A 27,828-nucleotide genomic window follows, 5' to 3' on the forward strand; every position below is an offset into this window, starting at 1 on the left:
ATAATATTTGTAAAATCATTTGGCACAGGCTTGCCAATTTCCTATGGAAGGGATATTTGTTGTGGATGGTTGCCGTAGTTGTTCTGTGGGTGACCACTGTTTCTGGCTGGGCGTGGTTACTGCATATGGGTCCTGCAGCTTCTTCTGACATGTCCATAGTTTCTGCATCTGAAACACATAGTATCTTTAACCCCTTCAACCCCCGGGCACTTTCCATTTTTGCGTTTTTGTTTTTTGCTCCCCTTCTTCCGAGAGCCGTAACTTTTTTATTTTTCCGTCAATCTTGCCATATGAGGGCTTGTTTTTTGCAGAACGAGTTGTACTTTTAAATGGAACCATAAGTTTTACCATATAGTGTACTGAAAAATAGCAAAAAAAATTCCAAGTGAGGAAAAGCTGCAAAAAAAGTGTGATCGCACAATAGTTTTTTGGATATTTTATTCACCGTGTTCACTATATGGTAAAACTGATGTGTTGGTGCGATGCCTGAGGTCGGTGCGAGTTTGTAGACAGCACACATGTATAGGTTTACTTGTATCTAAGGGGTTAAAAAAACAAAACAATTCGCAAGCATGTCCAATAAAAGTGGCGTACGTTTTGCACCATTTTCCGAAACCCGTAGCGTTCTCATTTTTTGGGATATATGGCTCAGTGATGGCCTATTTTTTGCGTCTTGAGCTGACATTTTTAATGGTACCATTTTTGCGCAGATGCTACATTTTGATCGCCTGTTATTGCATTTTGCGTAAAACTTAATTTTGGCGTTTGGAATTTTTTGCCACTACGCCGTTTACAAATCAGATTAATTGATTTTATATTTTGATATATCGTGCATTTCTGAACGCGGCGATACCAAATATGTGTATATATTTTTTTTAACCCTTTAATTTTCAATGGGGTGAAAGGGGGGTGATTTGAACTTTTAGGGTTTTGTTTTTTTTTTATTTTTTAAAACTTTTTTTTTACTTTTTTTTCTTTATTTTACTAGTCCCCCTAGGGGGCTATAGCGATCAGCAATCCGATCGCTCTTATCTATCTGCTGATCACAGCTATACAGCTGTAAACAGCAGATATGGTCACTTCCTGATTCATTCGGCCGAGTGAAAATGAAAGTGACTCGTCATAGCTACAGGCGTCATCACATGACCCTGTGCTACCATGGCAACAACCGAAAGTCACGTGATCACGCACGTGACTTCCGGTGGGGGTGGCGGTAAGTGAAAACCATGGCTGCGCGCATATATATCTCGCTGCCAGACTTTGGCAGCGAGATGTAAGGGGTTAATGTTACGGGTGGAATGCGATTTCACTCGTAACATGTAGGCACACATATCAGCTGTTAAAAACAGCTGATATGTGCGCGGATCGCCGCAACCTGCCGGCGGAATGTGGCGGGGCTTAACGGCACACGCCCCATGACGGATATATCCGTCAAGGGTCGTGAAGGGGTTAAGATTCCTGGGTGGGAGACATTGCTGGAGCCCGCCTGGATATGGTTGTTGAGGTGAGTATACATGGAGAGGGGGGTACATCTGGCATTGGGTTTGTTGGTCTTGGTTAACAGGAGCATTATACAGCACATAACCGGGGTAGTATCAGGGGTAGAATTGGTGGAGGCAAATTTTTTCTCAATGGACTTAACAATGAGAAGAGCCTGTTTAGTGGGGAGCTCTAAGTATTCAGGTCTGGTGTCCTCGATTTTCAATCTGATTGAGTCCTTAAGTCCTTTAACAAAGGAAATTATGAAGTGAACATGTTGAAACGGGACAGACATGTCATAGCCTTGATCATAAAAGGAAGTGAATAATCTCATGTAGAATTTTTCAGCCGACTCATTGTCTTCTTGGGAAGCATTGGTGATATTGGTGGAGGATCTTTCCCTCATGCTTGGTCTTGGCAGCAGAACTCAACTCCGGATCTAAAGTCCCCCGTTGAATCCAGAGCGCTCTGGTCAAGAGCAGATTGAATGACTGGGTAAAAAAGCAGTACTGGCCTTAATGCTAGCTGAGTTGGAGAGATCCTTCCAAGTTGCAGAATAGGTTGAACAGATTTCTTGAAGTTTTCTGTAAAAAGGCATAGGCTGCTTCTCCGGGTTTGGTAACTGAGTGAGTAGGCTATTCACTTGGAGTGGAGTAAAGGGGACATACTTGGGTTTTTCTGAATTAGGGACCAGAATGGTTTCAACCATCGGGGCTAGTGGGAGCATGACAACAAGGGGTGCTGGTAGGCTGTGCAATAATTCATCCGATGCCCCTTTAGGTGGTGATGTGGAAATACGTTCTGGTTGCAGTAACTGACTGGGGTAGTTAGGCGTCATAGCCGAAGGATGAATTGTTTCTTTAAAGTACCGTGCGGTGTCAGGACTTGTAATGACCAGATTTCTTCAAGTGAGGATATGGGACAGTAGCTAATTATTGCAGCCACAATAGCCTGTGGGCATTGTATGACTGGGAAACCAAAGATCCCAGAGCTCATTGCAGGAATGGCAATGGATTGGAGATATTTCTTCCTGGTCAGTTCAAGTACATGGAGTATGGTCAACTGTAGATCCTCCACACAGTGTTGGTGTTTGTCGGGGCCATAGATTGGTCCCACTGCATGTATGATCATGGTACAATAGAGATTTCCTGTTCCTGTAACATCCTGACCCGTGAGTTGGATTTTGCCCTGTTTCTTTATGATGGATAGTGTAAGGTTGCACCTGGGGGGTTCCACTCACTTGCAGCAGTGCGAGGTAGCTTTAGCAACACAGCTACAGTCTCTTTATAAAAATTCTGGCAGTTTATTTAAAACACTCAACATAAACTGCTAAACAAAATGTAACAAAGCCTCTCCCGGCTTAAAGGAAAATATAACACATCCACATACCGTGGGCTTCCAGTCCATTAAATGTCCATAGTGGAGTCTCCACACTCTGGCCCCTGCCAGCGAACACTCACTGTGGTTGCTTCCTGCAGCCTCCAGCACTCTCCAGCCAGGCTGCAGTCTTTTCCCCACTCCCTGGAGGCAGGGTTACATCAGAGGGGCGGAGGGTGTGGAAATACAGGGTGGTGTGTCGAGGGGCAGGCCATCCAACAAGAAACACAGAACAAAGGAGTGGGAGGATTTTGCTGGGCAGTGTGTGCAGGTCCAAGAATGTGAACTATTGACGCCATAACATAACACAATACATTGTCTTCCTTATCACATACGTCTTTTCTCCATATATAACATTATTTTACAATTGCACAGGCTACTCTATACCAAGCTTGGGCTGTCCCAAATAATCCTGCATTTTCCAAAGTTCCCCTTTGTTCTTTCAATGCCTTATTTCATTATTCATATTGTAATTAACCACATTCTGACATACTGCAAATTAACATCAACTTTTCTTTTTGTCACATGTTTGCTTCATGTTTCTGGGGGTTAAGCCACCCTCGGACTTAAAAATGGACTTAAAGGCATCCATTTGTTGGGGAATTTTCCAACTATTTGTGAATTCTGAGACAGAAACCTAACCCCGTGTCCACTCAGGGGGACACCCAACCAGGACATTGATTGGCCTTTACCCACTACTCAGAAGATGACTAGTCCGAAGTCTGTAGCAAGGGCATATACTTTGAATGAGCCTTATGACATTTAAGTCTGCCAAGAACTACCAATCAAGTGTACCTGATCTACACAATAAAATTCACACACAAAAACCAGCATTAAAAAACACAACTAGCTAGACATATCCCCGAGAACAATTTCAGCAGACATCCACTTACAACCTTTTCGGGTTCTTTATGGTCGCCCAGGAGGAAGGGAATCCAGTTGTAGAGATAGACTCACGAGACCGACTAGACTGTCCAAGGCTAATGAGAGCCTTCCAATGACACAGATAAGAGAATGATTATAAATCAAAACTCTTACCGTAGTCCGTTGGAATTGATCAGGTTCCGAAATGGGTAGCCCACAGTCACCTCAGGGAGTCCGGTGTTGGTCTCCTAAGTCTCCACTCCTCCCTGGAGCGATCTGAGTCTGATGCCATCTGTCAAGGAAAAATTCCATAGTTTTGCAAATCTCTTTCATAACCATGAATGTCTGCTGTAATCTCAAATTAATAGTCACTGAGTGCCGGCGGAGAAATCCACACCACACAGATTAGATGGTATGAATTCCTTCTCAGTTAAGATGCACATCATAGTGTTTTATTTTTACAAGCCTTTTATAGAGAACAGTAATGGGTTAATCTTTTAGTAAAATTCCTAAGTATGCCATTGGCTATATTAAAGCACAAGCAGAAAACTTGTGACGTTTATACATTTTTTTGGGACTTCCCAGACCGCTCCTGTGTTTTTAACTCCATATCTTGCAGAGTTTTTGGCACATACTGTAGCACCTCAGGCCATAAATTTGGACTTGCGCCAGTCTTTGTTATCGCATCTTCATTCAGCTTCTTAGGCCTATATAAAACCTATCAAGACATAAACCTGTGCCTTGGTAGTAAGACTTTTAGTTTGTATGTGCACAGCTACAGTTGAAACTAGAAGTTTCCATCCAATATTTATAAAGACACATCTGCAGGTTTTGCTCAATATCTGTAAATCAGAATACACCTTTCCCGTTTTAGGTTAATTGGGAACCAAAATTATTTATATTTGTCAAATGTCAGAATAATGAGAGACAGAGCGAGAGAAAAAGAATGTCTCCTGGCTGCCTGCGACTTTTGTATTTCTGCTACTCGTCCCCAATCTTCCAAGACCTCTGCTACGTGCCTGTTTGCAGATTCCAGTGCCACACTTTATGACCCCTGACAACACTTATATATACAAATAAAAATGGGAACACATCATATACACACAGCCCAACTCCATACACGTCATATACACACAGCCCCACTCCATACATGTCATATACACACATGGCCCCACTCTGTACACATTGTACACCTGCCCCAACCTCCAGCAGAAATTCAGGGCCTACTTGATTTAGGATAAATGGCAGCCTAGATTTTTCCTTTCAACAGAGAGTTTCCTTCTCCTTACCAGACTCCGTCACTAGAGGATAGAAGTGACTGGAAGTAGCCCCACCGCCTCCAGCGTCATACACCTCTCCCCCCAATACTCAGTCTTCACCTCCTGAGTCCTCAGACACAGACATCTTTCTCTATTTCTCCTGTCAGAAAAGGACCCGGAAATTTCTTCACTGCTGCGTCACTTCCTTTTACCATATGAAGCAAAGGTAGTTTTGAGAACAGCCAGCAGAGGTCAGTGTAGATGCTCCAACTCTCAGAGCAAGGCTTCAGAAGGCACAGATAATGCGCAACATTATAGAGAAACACACGGCCCATCAGGGGACATTCTAATGGTGTCTACTCTGGGTCACTGCACACTCACAGCCCCACTCACTACACGTCATACACACGGCTCCACTCACTACATGTCATACACACACGGCCCCACTCCGTACACCTCGTACACATACGACACTGCTACATCCACACATAAACTTCCCTTCATCCAGCACCATGACAACCAGCACAGCAGAGTCCTGCATACACTGAGGAGCTGATCATGTGACCCTGACTCCTCCCCTCCATGTGACATCATCACAGGTCTGTAAGCACAGAGCAGCCATATATCTAGTGTGCGGCTCTGCAGGTGGAGGTAGGTGCAGGGTCTCTATTATTTTCTCTCCTTCATTTTCCTGTTCCTGTCGTCGTCTTTATTGTTTCTTTGCTTTTATGATGAGGCTGAAGTCCGTTTCTTATTCGGGTTTGTTTCTGACTTTTTTCACAGTTTTTATCAACAAAAATAAAAAATTCAAAAATAAATGCAGTGCAGTGTGGAGACCGGATGTGAATACCCTGAAAACCAGCAACAAAAATTATAAAACTGGCACAAAAATCAGCATCAAAGCGGCAGGGAAGGGTTAAATAACTCCTCGCTGTATTGTACTTTATTATTGGGATTTTTTACGTTTGTTGTTAAACCTGTAAAAAGAAAAACAGAAAAAAAAATCCAAATCCAAAGAAACCAACTTCAGCATCAAATTTTTATTACTGATGTCGAGCGATACTGGTGGGAAAATAAGGGAAATGTCTGTTATTACCACATATACAGTACAGACCAAAAGTTTGGACACACCTTCTCATTCAAAGAGTTTTATTTATTTTCATGACTCTGAAAATTGTAGATTCACATTGAAGGCATCAAAACTATGAATTAGCACATGTGGAATAAAATAATTAACAAAAAAGTGTGAAACAACTGAAAATAGGTCTTACATTCTAGGTTATTCAAAGTAGCCACCTTTTGCTTTGATTAATACTTTGCACACTCTTGACATTGCACCGCAGAGCTGTGTATACAGTCACGGAGAAGGCAGAAACAGTAATTAACGGTTGGTGCCTTATGTAGACATGGACGGATTTCCTCTCCGTTGCTACATGTTTGTGTATAGATGCACTGTTATGTTATGACATTGTAAAACATCACTGCAGAGTAGGAGTCAGATGGTCCGGACGTGTAAAGTCTACAAGCTCCGAAACCACTTTAGAATATCTAAACTTTTTTATTTACATAATTTTTCTAGTTTAGGAGTAAAATATAATGTGGGCACATTTTGTAATTGAGTTAATTTTCACTATTTTGCTGCATTCATACAAGAAATGGGTGTTAAATTCTGCCCCTTTCTTAACCGAAAAACTGGGATTTTTTTTATTTTTGCCCTTTTGTATTTTCCTCCTCTTATTCTGGGAACAATTACTCTTTTAGTTTTCCATTCACATTGTCGTATGAAGGATTGTGGGTTTTTTTTATAAGGATAATGTGCTACTTTTAACGGTCGGTTTTACTACTTACATAGCACATGTCATGTTGATTTGTTTTTCCTACCCAAATGATATCTCACCTCCCTTATCGCCATTAATTTTACATATGGGTTCATCTTCTCCCCATTCAGGTCCCTACAATATCGGATCCTCTCAGTGGAGATCTTCTATATAAGAGAATTCTCCTGATTGCCCCGTGAAAGATGGATATGGACAGGGACAAGATGGCGGAGAGGATATTACACCTCACCCTAGAGATCCTCTTCCGGCTTACTGGAGAGGTGAGAGATTCTGATGACGTCACATTACATCATTCTTATCTATGGGAATAACAGATGGACAGAACTGGAGAGGTGAGGACTCTGGAAATGTCTGGAGTGAGATTTATTACTGTGTCTCTCCATAACCAGGATTACACAGTAGTGAAGAAGACCTCTAGTGAGCGCTGTCAGGCCCCTGTGTCTGAGGGATGGGGAAGACCCCTGAGCCCAATCACGGGGCCTCCACCTCACCCCCCGATACATGAGGACATCAATGACCAGAAGATCCTAGAACTCACCTACAAGATGATTGAGCTGCTGACTGGAGAGGTGACACTGCTGGGAATGCTGGGACATTATACAGGAACGCTATGAAGGGATCGGGGGTGACGGTATCATTGTATGTGTCAGGTTCCTATAAGGTGTCAGGACGTCACCGTCTATTTCTCCATGGAGGAGTGGGAGTATTTAGAAGGACACAAAGATCTGTACAAGAACGTCATGATGGAGGTTCCCCAGCCCCTCACATCACCAGGTAATAGACAGGACTAAATACACACGGCCTATAATTATCTGTATGTAAGGAATGAATTCAGTCCCTGTATGTGTCTCCTCCAGTTCTATCCAGTAAGAGGACAACACCAGAGAGATGTCCCCGTCCTCTTCTCCCACAGGACTGTAAACAAGAAGATCCTGATGTTCCTCAGGATGTGTTAACTCTAGTTCTATCTGGTAAGAGATATCTACTCATGTACTTTCTGCACTAATTTTGTGTTTACATTTTTAGGCTTTCTGCTGTTTGTTTGTTTTTTTTCAACTGTATTGTCTTTCCTTCTGTTTGTTTCTAGTGCCTTCTCTATGTTGTTATGAAGGCAACTAAAAGACCTGCAGAGGGTTCATGAATATCCTGTTTCCCTGAAAATTGAACCTAGTCAGAAAATAAGACCTAGCACGATTTTATGGGATTTTTGAAAAATGATTGAAATATAAGACCGACTCCAAAAATAAGCCCTAGTTACATTCAGGGCCAGCGTTAGGAGGAGTCAAACTGCACAAATTCTCAAGACCGCACTTTCTTAGGGACCACATCAGTTGTATTCTGAGGTTGATTGTTTAAGGACCTTTCACTTCAAAGACATGTGACATGATGTAACCAAAGTTCTCTTAAGAGCAAACTGGGCAATTGCAGTCCCCCTTTCTCCTAGGGGCCCCATTGTTTATATGCCAATTATAGGACAGCTTAAGGACCTTTTTGACATCACAGCATATAACCAAAGGTCTCAATTGCAAAAGTCTAAAGCTGAAGAGGAGACAGGCTGATGTGTGTGTGTGTGTGTGTTCACGCCAATTTTAACCAGCTTTGCCAAAATGGGCTGAGCTTTGCAGAAGAAGGGTGTGATGCTGTTTCTCTAATTCATAACAAACTGCGACGTTCCCTATGCCAGAAATCTCACTCCAGTCCCCGACGTCATTTTTCAGTGTACATCGCCAGTCTTGATGAATTGGAGCCCTAATGTTTATCTGCACAGACCCTGCTACCTGCTTTGGTTAAAAAGCCTAAGGATGGGTCATCAGCATTACAGTCCCAGACAACCCAGTTAAATTTCCAGCATCTGTCTTTATTTTTGTCTTAAAAAAAAACCCTCTTTGAAATTGTCTATGTTGTGGATCAATGTTCCAAGGAGATGTTTGCAGGTTTTGCCAACTGTCATGGCGGCGTCAGGATCCATGGAAATTATAGATTCTGGTACTTTGCATGTTAACTTCTCTGATGCCTGTGAGCAGCGCAGGGAGACGCAGGCGTCGAACCACAGGCTTGGGCAGGCTAGCAAGAGTTATTCTCTGCTGGGCTGCTTGTTAATGTCTTTGATCACATGCTGTAGAGGAGAAAGTATTGTTTGTTCCCGTTCTGCATATGCTGGCTGGACTATTTCATTAATGCCAGCTATAGTTTACCTATACTGGTCTGGTGAGGTGTTGTGATCCAGACTTATCGGTGGTTGTTGTGCATTATTACAGTGAGCTGTTGTGGTGTTAACCCTTGTTTTCTTTTTGTTGCTGTCTTTCTGCTCTTGCTTTTCTCCTTAGTCTCTCACTGTTTATTTCTGTGACTTTGCAATGTGTCCCGTCTGTCTTAATCTGTATTTCCATCATACTCCTGCCTCTTGCTTCCCTTGGGGATCGCAGATTAAATCTAGTCAGAAGACTAGTAAGGCACGCGACTTCTGCATCTCCATCTTCAGAGGTAATCCATAGGTTAGTAATAGCTTAGGGTCCCCTAGCGTGAGGGACAGTATAGGAGCCCCCTGTCCCTCATTATCCTACAGTCAATTGTTGACAATCAATCAGATTTTTTACTATAGCACATTCCAGAGAACTGGTGCTACGAATTGGAGATCCGAATTAACAAAGAAGTAACTCGTACATGTCGAATTTGGAAAACAGATTCAGAATACATTTTTTGTTTATTTAATTTCTGTTGTTATTATTTAAAAAAAAATAAATGTACTTTCAAGATAATATTAAAAACTAATAACATTGTGTTTATTTTTAGCAGATGACTGTATTGGGAGTTCAGATGGAAATCTAATATTTTCAGAATTTAAAACAGATGATCAAAGTATCACACATGATACATATGAAGAGCATGCTGCTGTCCCAGATATACCTCCAGTCCTTCCTCGGAAAGCTCTATCATCTGATCTTTTCAAACAAGTCCAAAATTCCAATTTATCACAGAATTGTAAGCAAAATAAAAGTTACCGAAGGGATCTGGAACATGAAACCGCTCCTACAAGGGAGAAACCATTTTCATGTTCGGAATGTGGGAAATGTTTTATTCAGAAATCAAACCTTATTAGACATCAGAAAATTCACACAGGGGAGAAACCATTTTCATGTTCCGAGTGTGGGAAATGTTTTATTCGGAAATCAGAACTTGTTGAGCATCAAAAATCTCACACAAGGATTAAGCCGTTTTCATGTTCAGAGTGTGGAAAATGTTTTATTAGGAAATCAGATCTTGTTGAGCATCAAAAAATTCACACAGGGGAAAGGCCATTTTCATGTTCAGATTGTGGGAAATGTTTTATTCAGAAATCACATCTTGTTACACATCAGAAAAATCACACAGGGGAGAAGCCATTTTCATGTTCAGAATGTGGGAAATGTTTTATTCAGAAATCACATCTTCTTACACATCAGACAATTCACACAGGGGAGAAGTCATTTACATGTTCAGAATGTGGGAAATGTTTTAGTTGGAAATCAAATCTTGTTGAGCATCAAAGAATTCACACAGGGGAGAAGCCATTTTCATGCTCAGAATGTGGGAAATGTTTTATTCGGAAATCGGATCTTGATGCGCATCAAAGAATTCACACAGGGGAGAAGCCATTTTCATGTTCAGAATGTGGGAAATGTTTTATTCAGAGATCACATCTTGTTGTACATCAGAAAAGTCACACAGGGGAGAAGCCATTTTCATGTTTAGAGTGTGGGAAATGTTTTATTCAGAAATCGGATCTTGTTGAGCATCAAAGAATTCACACAGGGGAGAAGCCATTTTCCTGTTCAGAATGTGGGAAATGTTTTATTCAGAGATCACATCTTGTTACACATCAGAAAAATCACTCAGGGGAGAAGCCATTTTCATGTTCAGAGTGTGGGAAATGTTTTAATTGGAAATCAGAACTTGTTGTGCATCAAAGATCTCACACAGGGGAGAAGCCATTTTCATGTTCAGAGTGTGGGAAATGTTTTATTCGGAAATCAGATCTTGTTGGGCATCAAATATGTCACACAGGGGAGAAGCCATTTTCATGTTCAGAGTATGGGAAATGTTTTATTCAGAAATCAGATCTTGTTAGGCATGAAAGATCTCACACAGGGGAAAAGCCATTTTCATGCCCAGAATGCAGTAAATGTTTTACTATGAAGTTAAGTCTTGTTGACCATCAAAAATATCACACAAAATAAACCATGTTTATGTTCTGAATGTGGAAAATGTAATTCTCAGAAATCAGATCCTGTTAAACATCTGAAGAAGCCGCACAGGGAAGGAACCTTTTTCATGTTGTGAATAATTGAAATGTTTAACTAATAAATCAAGTCTTGCCGACATCAGAAAACCAACAGAGCAGAGCAGCCATTCTTACTTTCAGAATTTGCCAAATGTTTTTAAGACTAATCAGATCCTGTTGTCAGATGAGTCACACGGGAGAAGGCATCATAACCATTTTCAAAGAGTTTTATCAAAAAATCGGTTACAATTGCTCAAGTAAGAAATGGTCAGGGAAAGAACCATTTTCTCTCTTTTTAAACTTATCGTATTTTTTCGGACCGTAAGACACACCTAGATTTTGAAGGAGGAATATAGGGAAAACGTTTGACCAAAAAATGTGGTCATGAAGTTTCGGGACTGACCATTAATTGGTCTAAATCAAGCCTCTTTAAAGTGGATGGGGAAGTAACCTGGACAAATGATGATACTGGGGCTAACAAATTGAAGAGTGTGGACGAATTTAAATATCTAGGTATCCAGATATCGCTGCCAGTAAAAAAATACATACAGGTGAACTTATGGCCACTTCTTAAAAAACTGAGAGCCAAAGTGGATGCCTGGAACAAGCTACATTTGTCAGTTGTTGGAAGGGTTAATTTACTAAAGATAGTAGTAATGCCTAAACTCCTATACATACTGCAATGCCCCTGTTTGTATTTCAAAGAAAAGATTTAAAGGGATAAACTCGCTGTTTAGGGACCTGATGTGGGGTAAAAAGCAGCCTAGGGTGCGATTAGAGACTTTACAAAAGCCGAAAGATGAGGGGGGTCTGGCAATCTCAAATCCGGAATTGTATTATATGGCGGCGCAATGTCAACACCTCAGGGGGAGGTCTGATCGATAGACAGATGGGGGCATTAAAGAAGTGCTGGAATACATAGTGGGTAGAAGTCCATTGGTAATGGGACTAGAGGATGGTGCGGTGGGGCTCCTGGGTGGAACATCTCCTACAATGGCACTTATAAATAAGACCTGGGAGAAGCTGAAAAGGGTGAGAGGGGTGACCCGGTTAACTAAGTTTACACCTATCTGGGATAACAGTAATCTCCCGGAGATCCAGAAAATGGGGAACATTGAGGAATGGAGACGCAGGGGTGTAATATACATGCATCAGATATTGGACGGAGGAATTTTGAAATCGTTCCCGCAGTTACAGTGTGAGTTTCAGTTACCGGCGTCCGGCTGGCTCCACTACAGTCAATTGAAACATGCGATTGCAGCCCAAGCGGCTAAAAAAAGTGTGGACATACAGACTGACCTGGTACTGGAGTATGTGTGTAAGGGGAGAGGAAGCACTAAAGGGATCATTTCTGGCACATATAAAGATATATTACACATCTTTCTTTTAGATTACCCACTTAAAACTAAATCTAAATGGGAGGAGGAAGTTGGGACGATAACGGAGGAGGTGTGGGAGAGTATCTTGGAGTATGTACCTAAACTCTCTATGAGCAAACCGGCCAGGTTATCTCACCTATACGTGATTTACCGGGTATATAGGTCTCCCTTACTGATGTTTAAAATGGGGTTGAAAAGGAATTCGGAGTGTCGAAGGTGTCAGGGATCTGACGCAGGTATTTTTCATATGATGTGGTCTTGTCCGAGACTGGTCTCCTTTTGGACTAAGGTTATCCACAAGATAGGAAGAACATATGGGTGTGTCCTTCCCAGGGAACCATTGATATGTCTATTGGGATATGTTGAGGCGCTTGGGGTGGAAAATACTATGAAAATTGCCATTGCTAGGCTGCTGTATGCGACAAGAAAGCTAATTGCCAGGTCCTGGATTAAAAAAGACCCCCGAACAGGGGAGAGTACATTAAAGGGGTGAAATGTATTCTTCAGCTGGAACAGGGAGTGTATGAAAGAAGGGGGAATGTTAAAATGTTTGAGAAGCTATGGTCTCCTTGGCTGCAATGCGGATAGGACGACCAGTAAACTGGTTTGGGACTGGTATAGCCGTCGGAGACCTCTGATGTGTGTGTTTTGTTTTATTTGTGTTACTAGTAGTTCCTCCTGCACATCGGGGTGAACGGGATGGTTGCTATACTGCAGTTGGAGGGTATTCTAAGTGTGTACTAAACGGGATGTAGTATTGGGGAGGAGGGTTGCTGCCGGGGAAGGGGGCGGGAGGGGGAGGAAAAGGGGTAATAGATGTGATAAACTTAATTTGGATGCCGATTTGTTATACTGTTGTATGTATTCTGTTTTAATAAAAAAGTACCTGATTTAAAAAAAAAAATGTGGTCATGAAGCACTGTTATGGGGGGGATCTGCTGCTGACACTGTTACAGGGATAAAATAACCCAATTCTATACTAATGTCCCCCATCCTGATCCCCTTCTAAGTATATGTGTCTCCCATCCGTGTGTATATGTCCTTCATCCTCGTATATACAGTATGTTGCACGTCTTTATCCCATCCTGGTATATATGATCCCCATCCTGGTATATATGTCCCTTGTCCTAGTATATATGTCACCATCCTTGTATACTTGTATATGTGGCCCTCATCTTGAGCCCATTCTGGTATATATTTCCCCATCACACTGCATACATAAGAAAATAAATGAATATACTCACCATCCGTCCGCTCTCATGATGCACGGTGTTCTCTTCTGATGCTGACAAGTGACTTCAGCATGTAAGCGGCGCAGCGCATGACATTACTGCCATGCGCCCCCAGTTACATGCGAACGTCAGCTACCGGAATATTCACTGCTCCCCACAGCTGGGATTTTGGGCTTGGGGAGCAGTGAATATTCATTCTCTAATATTATACACAAGTGATCGCCCAGCCACAGCAGTAAGTCGGCGGCTGGGTGATCAAGTATACCCAATATTAAAGAGAATGAATATTCACTGCTCCCCATGCTAATAATACTGCCCACCTCTTGGTTGGCGCTGGCTTCATTGCCTAGAGGTAGGTGGGATTATGGCATCGGGAGCAGTGAATATTCATTTTCTTTTTTAGCTGGCACACTGTTGGCCCTTTTGAGAGCCTTAAGGAACATTCGTGAATTGTTTTGATACTGGATTATATTTAGATAATTCACAAATCTCAGGTTTCCCATTGATTTATTTACTAGTGCAGCCCCAGATTGGAGATAGGAACTCTTAAGTATATCACATTGTATATAATTGCATTTCAAAACTTGTTGTTTTGTTAATAAATGCTTGTAAATATACAGTGTGCCCACCCATATCCTGTCCACCGTCATTAAGTTGAGAACGGCGGCAGCTATAGGCATAGAAGTGGTGTCTAGGTTTAGTAAAGTAGCCATGCGCTACGCATTGAAACCACCTATAGTGCCACCTGGTGGAAAACAACAGAGTTAGCATTTTTATCTCGAAAATGGAACGTGATAGAGAAAAAAAGTGAAGTACAAAGTTGTAGGGCATCATCAATTCAATACGAATCGACACCTTGCATACAAAAATGCAATGATATGAAAACCATGACCCCCCAAAACATTGAATGCTGGTTACGCATATGGCACTCATTTAAAGGCTACTTTACACGCTGCGATATCGGTCCCGATATCGCTAGCGTGGGTACCCGCCCCCATCTGTTGTGCGACACGGGCAAATCGCTGCCCGTGCCGCACAACATCGCGCAGACCCGTCACACATACTTACCTGCCCGGCGACGTCGCTGTGACCGGCGAACCGCCTCCTTTCTAAGGGGGCGGTCCGTGCGGCATCACAGCGACGTCACTGAGCGGCCGCCCAATAGAAGCGGAGGGGTGGAGATGAGTGGCCGGAACATCCCGCCCACCTCCTTCCTCATAGCGGCCGGGAGGCAGGTAAGAAGAGGTTCCTCGTTCCTGGTTTTTTTATGTCTGATATCCAATGGATTATGTTTTTGTGGGGCTACCCATAAATAGAGATAAGCGGACCCGTTGAAGTTTGGGTTCAGCTTTTTCTGTTATATTTTAAATAATGTTCAGATCGGGAACCGGACTGGTCCTGAGCCCCGGTGGAAGTCACTGATTGGGCAGTTCGGGTCTCCTCCCACATGCATCCAGCCATTAACAGAGTACTTATTACTGCGGAAGGGAGGGCAGGTTTTTTCCTTGTACACAATACATCCTATAACAATGTTTTTACCTCTCCGTGAAAGCCATTCACACACTGCAAGCGGCTCGCACTGGGCCAATCACTGAGTGTATCCGAGCACACCGATGCTAGATCGAATGGTTAGGATACATAAAGCACCCGAACTCCAAACTCTAACACTGATTTTTTGTATAAAGTCTGTATTTGGTACAAACACCGAACTTTATTATTTAGGTTCACTCATCTCTGCCCACAAACCTTTATTACAGTTTAGATTATGGGTGTAGAAGAGACCAGAACTGAAAGGGGTCTACCTCTTGGTGGAGAGGAAGTAACATTTATGATACCTATGCTGGGGTTTTGTGAATTCAATGGGATTCGGTCACTAAGTGTTTACCCCTTAATTATAAATCAGAATACTGTAGAGACAGTGTCACGCTAGGAATGGTAAAGTACCAAGCGAACGGCGAAAGGCAAGGGAAACCCTGTGCCTAGGGTAAGGGGATATGAGAGCCCTGACCAAGTCTTTCCTGAGGAAAGCACTGATGTATTGCTGAAACGCGTTGTATTGTATCTAACTAACAGGAGCATTCTAAAAATATTTTAACAATAAAATAATTTAACCTTCAACGGAACCTGTGCATCATCAGCGCTCGCCAGACCGACAATCCATTTTCTACCATATACAGGTTGATTGGACACACATTACAAGTAGCTTTGTTCCTCTTAATCTATAAATCACATCCCAAAGACATACACTATTACATTTTATATATTTAATCTGGAAAGTAGGCTGTGCTTATATAAATACACAAAGAATATTACAAAGGGGAACAAAATAATACAGCATATACAACTACATAAAATAAACGGGAATAACAAAAGGAAAATTACTGAACTTGGGTCACAGTAATGGAATCAGATTTCTAAAGGGAAGGACTCCAATGGAACGTAGAAAAATCCTACACAGCAATGTTCCTTTCATTGAATGAAGATCATAATTGGAATTAGTTTTTTATTACCACAAGTTACACCCACATACTTCCCCTCTGGTGACTCATAACATGGCTGGACATCAGTGAAAGATAGAATGAGTCTTAGGGTGGCTTTACACGCTATGATATCGCTAAAGCGATCTCGTTGGGGTCACGGAATTTGTGACGCACATCCGGCCGCACTAGCGATGTCGTTGTGTGTGACACCTATGAGCAATTTTGAATCGTCGCAAAAACGTTCAAAATCGCTCAACGGTGACATTGCCCCCCTATTCCCGATTATCGTTGTTGCTGAAGTAGCGATGTTGTTCCTCGTTCCTGCGGCAGCACACATCGCTACGTGTGACACTGCAGGAACGAGGAACTTCTCCTTACCTGCGTCCCGCCAGCAATGAGGAAGGAGGTGGGCGGGATGTTCGTCCCGCTCATCTCCGCCCCTCCGCTTTGATTGAGCGGCCGCTTCGTGACGTCGCTGTGATGCCGAACGAATGGCCCCCTTAGAAAGGAGGCGGTTCGCCGGTCACAGCGACGTCGCTAGGCAGGTATGTGCGTGTGACGCTGCCGTAGCGATAATGTTCGCTACGGCAGCGATCACCACATATCGGCCGTATGATGGTGGCGGGTCCTATCACGCTCGACATCGCTAGCATCAGCTATCGATGTCACAGCGTGTAAAGCCCGCTTAAGTCTTAGAAAATTATGAGATTCCCAAACTTTGATAACTTCACCCCTGGAGGTCCCAGGTGGAAGATATTACAGTCATCTTTCCTATCACAATTTTATCTGTACATAGATAGGAGACATTGCATAGATATTTTCATCTTTCTGGCCGATATCCATTTGGCGGGATCCCAGCAGTTTACCAATAATGCGGAACAATGCTTTGCATTCTCCACTTTAGCACAAATTCAAAAATGTGACTTTCCTACTGTATCTATTATATCAATGCAATCTATGATTTCTATAAGGGGAAAGAAAGGATTTTAATTTCTCTGCTATATTTCTGTTCAACTTCTGCTCTTATCTCTACCGGTAATAAATCTGTCCTTTTCTGCATTCTTGTGCATTTAACTCCTTCACGACCCTTGACGGATCTATCCGTCATGGAGCGTGTGACGTTAAGCCCCGCCCCCTGCCGCGGGCAGGTTGCGGCGATCCGCGCATATATTAGCTGTTTTCAACAGCTGACATGTGTGCCTGCATGTTACGAGTGGAATTGCTTCCACTCGCAACATTTAACCCCTTACATCTCGCTGCCAAAGTCTGGCAGCGAGATGTATATGCGCGCGGCCATGATTTTCACTTACCGCCACCCCCACCGGAAGTCACGTGCGTGATCACGTGACTTTCGGTGGTTGCCATGGTAGCAAAGGGTCATGTGATGACGCCTGTAGCTATGACGAGTCACTTTCGATTTCACTTGGCCCGGAGCCGAATTAATTAGGCAGTGATTATATCTGCTGTTTACAGCTGTATAGCTGTGATCAGCAGATAGGGCAGAGCGATCGGATTGCTGATCGCTATAGCCCCCTAGGGAAACTAGTAAAAGAAAAAAAAAAGTTTTAAAAAAAACGACTTCCGGATCCGGTCATGGCTGAGGTGGAGGCATAAAGAAGAAGCTCCTGCTACCCCTCTTGGAGTCAGTCAGAATAAAGCTCCCCCATTCATGTGGCCGCATCGCAAGTAACACGGCAGGGACCAGGAGGTCGGCAGGCATGGAGCGGTACCTGCTACGGAGTGCCAGCAGTGGAGAGGGATCCTGGAGGAGCAGCAACGCTGAATGTCTGCAGGCCATGGAGGAGATAAGCATGGTGCCAGCAAGTCTGCTGGGGGAGGAGCCAGAAAACAAGGCAAGAGAAACAGCAACTCTGGGCCTGAGAGGGAGAGAAATGGAGAATGTAAATGAGGAGGCAGAGATCACTGATGCTGCAGAGAAGTGGATGCAGGGGTCAGAAGAGGGAGGATCACAATGGGAAGATGAAGGAGACAAAGAAGGAGAAAGAGAGAAAGAAGAAGGTGGAGCTGAAGGGGTGCATGGAGGATCAGAAGGGCAGGAGGAAAATGCAGGCCAGCAGTGTAGGGGGAACAGATCTGGCCAAGCTTCCCAAAAGTTAAATAAAAGCATTAATACCCCTTTTAAAGGAAACAAAAAACGTGCAAGCACAAAGCTATTACAATCTGGAAAATTACTGGAAGGAGACAGAGGATCCATCAGCATCCATCAACAACCTGGTGGCTTAAAGAAGTCCCTTTTATAGCCACAGCCTTCCACTTAGATACACTGCGTCCTCATCGATTGGTTGGACAAGAGCGCCTCTCCCATTGGATGAATCTCAAGCTGCATGGACAATGTTCATCCAAATGATGTCTACAGAAAGACTGAGGGTATACATGTAGTCTGGGAGTCACCGACTAGACAATGGCTACTAAGGTAATCACATTAGCAATACACAACTACAATACAATGATTACTGGAAAAGTCTGGAGAAACAATACGTCTGGCTTTCAGTGGCCAACACAATTACATGAGTCCAAAAGAGTCTTGTAAAAAACAATGAGGGACTTATCCCCCGTCTATAAACAATCTATCATCCTGTCTGGCTGAATGTTAAGAAACTTTAACCCATGAGAGTCCATGTCGTCACATGGTCTACTTAGGCAAAAATGGTACAATTAACAACGTGGAATGTTAAGGGCCTAAGATCACCCAACAAGCGAGCAATGATTCTAAGGCACCTGAAAAGATTAAAAACAGATATTGCTCTACTACAAGAAACCCATTTGGGGAGGGAGGATTTTTTTCGCATGAAAAAAATCTGGGTAGGTTCACTTTATGGGGCAGCGGCGCAAGGTAGGAAGGTGGGCACAGTGATTTTGATAAACAAACAGCTCAGCCATGAAGTAGTGGCTCATGAGGAGGATGATCAGGGAAGGTGGCAATATCTAACAATTACTAGTCCAGTGGGAACACTCAGTATTTACAATGTATATGGTCCAAACCTGCACTAGATTACGTTTCATGATAATATGAAAGCTATCATACTATCAGATGAGGCACCCAACATCATAGTGGCGGGAGACTTCAACACAGTACCAAACTCAGCTGAAGACAGAAGGAGAGGGGAGGGGGTAGGGGAGAAGGGTCCCGGGGACAAGAGAATGGTAAACAGGGATGTATCATTAGAAGATATAGGGCTAAAAGATATATGGAGGCTAACCCACCCACACGATAGGGAATATACAGTCATGGCCAAAAGTTTTGAGAATGCTACAAATATTAATTTTTACAAAGTCTACTGCTTACGTTTTTCTAATGGCAATTTGCATATACAGTCAGGGCCAGAAATATTTGGACAGTGACACAAGTTTTGTTATTTTAGCTGTTTACAAAAACATGTTCAGAAATACAATTATATATATAATATGGGCTGAAAGTGCAAACTCCCAGCTGCAATATGAGAGTTTTCACATCCAAATCGGAGAAAGGGTTTAGGAATCATAGCTCTGTAATGCATAGCCTCCTCTTTTTCAAGGGACCAAAAGTAATTGGACAAGGGACTCTAAGGGCTGCAATTAACTCTGAAGGCGTCTCCCTCATTAACCTGTAATCAATGAAGTAGTTAAAAGGTCTGGGGTTGATTACAGGTGTGTGGTTTTGCATTTGGAAGCTGTTGCTGTGACCAGACAACGTGCGGTCTAAGGAACTCTCAATTGAGGTGAAGCAGAACATCCTGAGGCTGAAAAAAAAGAAAAAATCCATCAGAGAGATAGCAGACATGCTTGGAGAAGCAAAATCAACAGTCGGGTACATTCTGAGAAAAAAGGAATTGACTGGTGAGCTTGGGAACTCAAAAAGGCCTGGGCGTCCACGGATGACAACAGTGGTGGATGATCGCCGCATACTTTCTTTGGTGAAGAAGAACCCGTTCACAACATCAACTGAAGTCCAGAACACTCTCAGTGAAGTAGGTGTATCTGTCTCTAAGTCAACAGTAAAGAGAAGACTCCATGAAAGTAAATACAAAGGGTTCACATCTAGATGCAAACCATTCATCAATTCCAAAAATAGACAGGCCAGAGTTAAATTTGCTGAAAAACACCTCATGAAGCCAGCTCAGTTCTGGAAAAGTATTCTATGGACAGATGAGACAAAGATCAACCTGTACCAGAATGATGGGAAGAAAAAAGTTTGGAGAAGAAAGGGAACGGCACATGATCCAAGGCACACCACATCCTCTGTAAAACATGGTGGAGGCAACGTGATGGCATGGGCATGCATGGCTTTCAATGGCACTGGGTCACTTGTGTTTATTGATGACATAACAGCAGACAAGAGTAGCCGGATGAATTCTGAAGTGTACAGGGATATACTTTCAGCCCAGATTCAGCCAAATGCCGCAAAGTTGATCGGACGGCGCTTCATAGTACAGATGGACAATGACCCCAAGCATACAGCCAAAGCTACCCAGGAGTTCATGAGTGCAAAAAAGTGGAACATTCTGCAATGGCCAAGTCAATCACCAGATCTTAACCCAATTGAGCATGCAATTCACTTGCTCAAATCCAGACTTAAGACGGAAAGACCCACAAACAAGCAAGACCTGAAGGCTGCGGCTGTAAAGGCCTGGCAAAGCATTAAGAAGGAGGAAACCCAGCGTTTGGTGATGTCCATGGGTTCCAGACTTAAGGCAGTGATTGCCTCCAAAGGATTCGCAACAAAATATTGAAAATAAAAATATTTTGTTTGGGTTTGGTTTATTTGTCCAATTACTTTTGACCTCCTAAAATGTGGAGTGTTTGTAAAGAAATGTGTACAATTCCTACAATTTCTATCAGATATTTTTGTTCAAACCTTCAAATTAAATGTTACAATCTGCACTTGAATTCTGTTGTAGAGGTTTCATTTCAAATCCAATGTGGTGGCATGCAGAGCCCAACTCACGAAAATTGTGTCACTGTCCAAATATTTCTGGACCTAACTGTACTCCAGAATGTCATAAAAAGTGATCAGCTTAACAGCAATTACTTGCAAAGTCAATATTGGCTAAGAAAATTAACTTTAACCCCCAAAACACATTTCAACATCATTGCATTCCTGCCTTAAAAGGAGCAGCTAACATTGTTTTAGTGATTGTTCCTTTAACACAGGTGTGGGTGTTGATGAGGATAGGGCTAGCGATCAATCAGTCATGATTAAGTAAGAATGACACCACTGGACACTTTAAAAGGAGGCTGGTGCTTGCTATCATTGTTTCTCTTCAGTTAACCATGGTTATCTCTAAAGAAACACGTGCAGCCATCATTGCTCTGCACAAAAATGGCCTAACAGGGAAGAGTATCGCAGCTACAAAGATTGCACCTCAGTCAACAATCTATCGCATCATCAAGAACTTCAAGGACAGAGCTTCCATTGTTGCCAAAAAGGCTCCAGGGCGCCCAAGAAGGACCAGCAAACGCCAGGACCGTATCTTAAAACTGTTTCAGCTGTGGGATCGGACTACCAGCAGTGCCGAGCTAGCTCAGCAATGGCAGCAGGCTGGTGTGAGTACTTCTGCACGCACTGTGAGGCGGAGACTGCTTGAGCAAGGCCTGGTTTCAAGGAGGGCAGCAAAGAAGCCACTTCTCTCTAGAAAAAACATCAGGGACCGACTGATATTCTGCAAAAGGTACAGGGAGTGGACTGCTGAGGACTGGGGTAAAGTCATTTTCTCAGATGAATCCCCTTTTCGATTGTTTGGGACATCTGGAAAACAGCTTATTAGGAGAAGAAGAGGTGAGCGCTACCACCAGTCTTGTCTCATGCCAACTGTTAAGCATCCTGAAACCATTCATGTGTGGGGTTGCTTCTCAGCCAAGGGAATCGGCTCACTCACAGTCTTGCCTAAAAACACAGTCATGAATAAAGAATAGTACCAGAATGTCCTCCAAGAGCAACTTCTCCCAACTGTCCAAGAGCAGTTTGGCGCCCAACAATGCCTTTTCCAGCATGATAGAGCACCTTGCCATAAAGCAAAGGTGATCACTAAATGGCTCATGGAACAAAACATAGAGATTTTGGGTCCATGGCCAGGAAACTCCCCAGATCTTAATCCCATTGAGAACTTGTGGGCAATCATCAAGAGACGGGTGGACAAACAAATTCTGGCAAAATGCAAGCATTGCTTATGCAAGAATGGACAGCTATCAGTCAGGATTTGATCCAGAAGTTGATTGGGAGCATGCCAGGGAGAATTGCAGAGGTCCTGAAGAAGAAGGGTCAGCACTGCAAATATTGACTTGCTGCATTAACTCATTCTAACTGTCAATATAACCTTTTGGTACTCATAATATGATTGCAATTATATTCCTGTATGTGATGTAAACATCAGACAAACACAATTAAAAACCAGAGGGCAACAGATCATGTGAAAATATAATTTTGGTGTCATTCTCAAAACTTTTGGCCATGACTGTACACACTTCTCCTACCCACATGACAGTTGGTCGCGCATAGATCAGATTTGGATGTCTCGGGATCTTGTGAATGGAGCAAAAAACTGCGTGATTGAGAATATGGTGATCTCTGATCACAGTCCGGTGAGAGTGGACATCAGAGAGAATTTCAGGAGAGGTTCTGACATTATATGGAGATTCCCGTCGTTCCTCCTCAGACAGGATAATTTTCACAAGATACTGCAAGAGTGGTGGGAAGAGTTCACAGAGGACAACAAGGAACACAGGGAGACTCCAGTATTGTTCTGGGAAACGGCAAAAGCGGTTCTGAGGGGACGTTTGGTGGGATATGCGGCCATGATCAAACGGAGGACGAACGAGAAATATAACTCCCATAGTGAAGCAGTCCAGCTAGCATATACAAAATATCTGGTAGGTAGGTCTAGTTCGGCAAGGGACAGATGGTTGAAGGCAAAGAGGGGCTTTGACGAGTGGGCCAAAAAAAAGGAACAACTCTTTTGGTCTCACAAGGAAGCTGATCTTCATAGATTCGGCAATAAGGCAGGGAGAATGTTGGCAAATTTGGCAAGGGGTAGCAGAAAAACAACGGTAATCTCCAAAATGAAAACAAAGGGAGGGGGGGTAACCACAGATCCCAAAGATATCAACAAGGTGCTGGGGGAATATTATAGAAAGCTATATGGGTCAGGAAACAATGATTTCACTGACGAGGACGATTGGTTAAGACAAGCTCAAATGCCTAACTTTAAGGACCACGGGGGAACACTATTCTCCTTAAGGAGACTTTGCAAGCCAGTCTGGCTGCCAGGTAAGGGGACTTATAGCTGCAATGCCCCTAAAATTCCACGGGGGAACACTATTCTCCTTAAGGAGACTTTGCAAGCCAGTCTGGCTGCCAGGTAAGGGGACTTATAGCTGCAATGCCCCTCTGGGAAATATTCAAATTGTCTCTCCAGTAAAGGAGACAAACTCTAGCACAGCGCCACCTATTGGAAGTAGCGATCCTAAAAGTCACAAGTGGATTTTTGACAATCCTTTGCAATATGACTCAGGATATATAAGCCAGATCAGAATCCCAATTTGCAGACACGGTGTTTCGGGGTGCTTGCCCCTCGTCAGTGCAAAGTATGGGGGTGTCTGATCTGGCTCATGAGAAAGCTATGTGGGGACCACGGGGGAACACTATTCTCCTTAAGGAGACTTTGCAAGCCAGTCTGGCTGCCAGGTAAGGGGACTTATAGCTGCAATGCCCCTAAAATTCCACGGGGGAACACTATTCTCCTTAAGGAGACTTTGCAAGCCAGTCTGGCTGCCAGGTAAGGGGACTTATAGCTGCAATGCCCCTCTGGGAAATATTCAAATTGTCTCTCCAGTAAAGGAGACAAACTCTAGCACAGCGCCACCTATTGGAAGTAGCGATCCTAAAAGTCACAAGTGGATTTTTGACAATCCTTTGCAATATGACTCAGGATATATAAGCCAGATCAGAATCCCAATTTGCAGACACGGTGTTTCGGGGTGCTTGCCCCTCGTCAGTGCAAAGTATGGGGGTGTCTGATCTGGCTCATGAGAAAGCTATGTGGGGACCACGGGGGAACACTATTCTCCTTAAGGAGACTTTGCAAGCCAGTCTGGCTGCCAGGTAAGGGGACTTATAGCTGCAATGCCCCTAAAATTCCACGGGGGAACACTATTCTCCTTAAGGAGACTTTGCAAGCCAGTCTGGCTGCCAGGTAAGGGGACTTATAGCTGCAATGCCCCTCTGGGAAATATTCAAATTGTCTCTCCAGTAAAGGAGACAAACTCTAGCACAGCGCCACCTATTGGAAGTAGCGATCCTAAAAGTCACAAGTGGATTTAAGGAGGAAGAGCTGGGAGCCCTAAATGCGGACATTTCAGTGGAGGAGGTAACAAGAACAATCGGGGAGCTTAACACCAATAAAGCGCCAGGACCTGATGGTTTTAATAGCGAATTTTATAAAGCACTTAAGGATCTGATTGCACCGGACTTAACCTCAGTTTTTAATGCAATCCTGGGAGGAACAGAAATCCCTAGAAATGCCAACATAGCATACATTAAATTACTCCCGAAGGGTAACAAAGACCTAGTGATCCCTCTAGTTACAGACCCATATCGCTCATTAATCAGGATTTAAAAATAATGTCCAAAATCATGGCCGATAGACTAGCACTGATTTTGCCTAGGATAATCTCTGAACATCAGGTAGGGTTTATCAAAAGGAGAAATGCGGTTACCAACATCAGGAAGACGATCTTAGTGGTAGATGCGGTTAGATTGGGGCGTACCGAGGGAGGGGCAAAACCTGCTTTAGTTACACTCGACGCCGAGAAAGTGTTCGATAATGTTAATTGGAACTGGCTAGATAAGGTGATGGAGGCCATAGGAATTACCGGTAAAATGAGACTTTACATCAGAAGTTTATATGCCAACTCGGGAGCAAGGATACATACCCCGGGCTTCCTGTCGGAAGTGTTCCCCCTGATGAAGGGGATGAGGCAGGGCTGCCCTACTATTTAACCTGGCAATTGAGACATTATCTAGTTTTCCAGGGTCTTAACAGCTTCAAAGGGATTAAAATAAGGGGGGCAGAAATGAAGATAGCGCTTTTCGCTGATGATGTGATACTGTATATGGGAAACCCAGGCGTGGACTTACCCCAAACCCTTGACATGATTGAAAAATGTGGATCATTCTCCGGCTTTAAGTTAAACAAAAAGAAGTGCGAGATTTTGTTCTTGAGGGGAGGTCACGGGACTGTAGAGAGAAATCTGAGAGATGGTTGTATATGTGGGATCCCTATAGCACAGACATCAATCAAATACCTGGGAGTGCAGATAGGGAGAACGGTGGAAACAATTTATAAAATGAATTATGGCCCACTGATCAGAAAAATCATAACACAACTAAGGGGATGGAAAGGCCTACCCTTACCATTGCTGGCAAGATGCCACTTGATAAAAATGATGAGCTTTCCTAGGCTGCTGTATCCCTTTCAGACAATTCCGCTACTATTAAAACTAAAAGATGTTAACAGACTCAACGCAGCATATGCGGATTTTGTGTGGAGGGGAAGGAAACCCAGAATAAAATTACGCACATTGATGAAGTCAGTGGAGGAGGGAGGAATCAATTTCCCGGACGTTAGGGGGTATAACCTGGTGTGTATTATGAGACATGTGATCGACTGGTTGAGAGGAACAAGTAGACACTCAGATCATGACATGGAGAACAAATACGCAACACCATGGGACCTGAAGTCCATTCTCCACGCCCCATTGTTTAGGACTGAGGGTCACATAAGAAACTCTATCATATTTCGAGACACCATGTTAACTTGGAGACTAGTTAGAAAGAAACTGGGACTTTCCTGGAAGGTGTCTAAGTATTTAAATGCCTGGGCATCCCCACATTTCCCTCAGGGATGAGACAACAAGTTCTTTCTGGGATGGAAAGAGAAGGGCATCAAGAGAATACAAGATGTTATGAATGTGGAAGAGAGACGGTGGATGACAGGAAGGGAAGTGCTCAATAAATATGACCTCAATAACATTCACGTTATCCAGTATGAGCAATTGAAGTTTGGAGTAATCAGAGATCTTGGCGAGATTGGAAGGGAACTGAACAAAAGTCTGATTGATGAACTCCTGGAATGTGAGGTTACAAATGTAAATGTATCCCAAATTTACCGAACACTTAGGGAGGAATTAATATCTCGGGAGGATAGTCGTACCTTATTAGCATGGGAGAAACAACTGAAAGGTCAAGAAGTGTTGGGAAATATATTGAAAGGGTGGGTCCAAATGCGGAAACACATCACGAACTAGGGTTGGAGAGACACCCAGTTTAGGATTTTACATAGGGCTATTGTAGGTTTCAATATTCCGGGTAGAGATGCACGTTGTCCAAAATGTCAAACAGAGAAAACAGATATGCTACATGGACTCTGGGAATGTAAGGAAGTGCAGAGGTTCTGGAATTGAGTAAGAATGTTGGCCCAAACAACATGGGGGATATATTGCAGACCAGAATTAATGTGTGGATTTTCCATTTCTTTGAGGGTGGAGTCAAAGGGGGATCAAATACTCGGGATAAAAGGACATTTGCAATCATACATGACTTGGCCATGATAGCTAAAAGGTGTATCTTAAGACACTGGATACAGAGGGAGAGTCCATCTACAAAGGAGGTTATTGGGGAATTGCATGCTCTTCTGAGGCTGGAAAAATTGGAAGCGGAAAGGGATAAGGATCTAAAGACAGCCACGTTCTTTGGGAGATGGAAAAATTTTATTGAACACCACTTCACACGGGGAGAAATCAATAACTCGGTGACACCTTTCATACACACGGAGTGGTATCGCCTGAATGAAATCCAGGGTAGCTTGGGCAACCTAAAGCTGGGTTTACACACTGAGACTTTCTAGCGATCCAACCTGCGATCTCAACCTAGCCGGGATCGCTACAAAGTCTCTGGTGAGCTGTCAAACAGGCAGACCTGTCCAACGACCTAACAGCGATCCGGACCTGCAGAGCGACTAGCTGGTCGTTGGGGACGTGTCAAAAAAGCAGGTGAACTTCACCCGACTTCATTTAATGCCGCGCGGCTCTGTGTGCCGTGTAAATAAATAAATAATTAAAAAATCCGGCGTGCGGTCCCCCCCTATTTTAATACCAGCCAGATAAAGCCATACGGCTGAAGGCTGGTATTCTCAGGATGGGGAGCTCCACGTTATGGGGAGCCCCCCAGCCTAACAATATCAGCCAGCAGACGCCCAGAATTGCCGCATACATTAGATGCGACAGATCTGGGACTGTACCCGGCTCTTCCCGATTTGCCCTGGTGCGTTGGCAAATCGGGGTAATAAGGAGTTATTGGCAGCCCATAGCTGCCAATAAGTCCAAGATTAATCATGTCAGGCGTCTCCCCGAGATACCTTCCATGATTAATCTGTAAATTACAGTTAAAAAACACACACCCAAAAAATCCTTTATTAGAAATAAAAAACACTAACAAATTCCCTCATTACCAATTTATTACCCACAACAAAGCCCTCCTTGTCAGGCGTAATCCACGGTCCTCCAGCGTCGCATCCAGCTCTGCTGCATGCAGGTGACAGGAGCAGCAGAAGACACAGCCGCTCCTGTCACCTCCACGCAGCTAATGAAGAGAGCCGTGTGATCG

General features: G+C 43.4%; 2 protein-coding genes across 3 annotated transcripts in view; one reads left to right on the top strand and one right to left on the bottom strand.

Annotated features, from left to right (window-relative positions):
- Nucleotides 1-27,828, bottom strand: part of LOC142258917 (uncharacterized) — a 199,684-nt gene that overhangs the window by 63,609 nt on the left and 108,247 nt on the right. The gene's annotated exons all lie outside the window — the stretch shown is intronic.
- LOC142258924 (uncharacterized) lies at nt 7,354-13,216 on the top strand. 2 transcript variants are annotated; one of them, XM_075331480.1, is made up of 3 exons: nt 7,354-7,591; nt 7,675-7,788; nt 9,611-13,216. In XM_075331480.1, exons 1-3 carry the CDS (start codon nt 7,459-7,461, stop codon nt 11,032-11,034), a joined length of 1,671 nt encoding a protein of 556 aa, XP_075187595.1. In that variant the 5' UTR covers nt 7,354-7,458; the 3' UTR covers nt 11,035-13,216. The 2 variants fall into 2 exon arrangements, with proteins under 2 accessions (XP_075187595.1, XP_075187596.1); XM_075331481.1 differs by having other exon boundaries at nt 9,614-13,216.

Source organism: Anomaloglossus baeobatrachus (assembly GCF_048569485.1).
Source record: "Anomaloglossus baeobatrachus isolate aAnoBae1 chromosome 5 unlocalized genomic scaffold, aAnoBae1.hap1 SUPER_5_unloc_18, whole genome shotgun sequence".
NCBI classification, from domain to species: Eukaryota; Metazoa; Chordata; class Amphibia; order Anura; family Aromobatidae; genus Anomaloglossus; species Anomaloglossus baeobatrachus.

Bases quoted from the DNA above. Each gene is read 5' to 3' on its own strand.
- LOC142258924 (XM_075331480.1), top strand. From the start codon at position 7,459: ATGTGTCAGGTTCCTATAAGGTGTCAGGACGTCACCGTCTATTTCTCC. The intron at 7,592-7,674 runs GTAATAGACAGG...TGTCTCCTCCAG, and splicing joins CCAGCCCCTCACATCACCAG to TTCTATCCAGTAAGAGGACA. The intron at 7,789-9,610 runs GTAAGAGATATC...GTTTATTTTTAG, and splicing joins GTTAACTCTAGTTCTATCTG to CAGATGACTGTATTGGGAGT.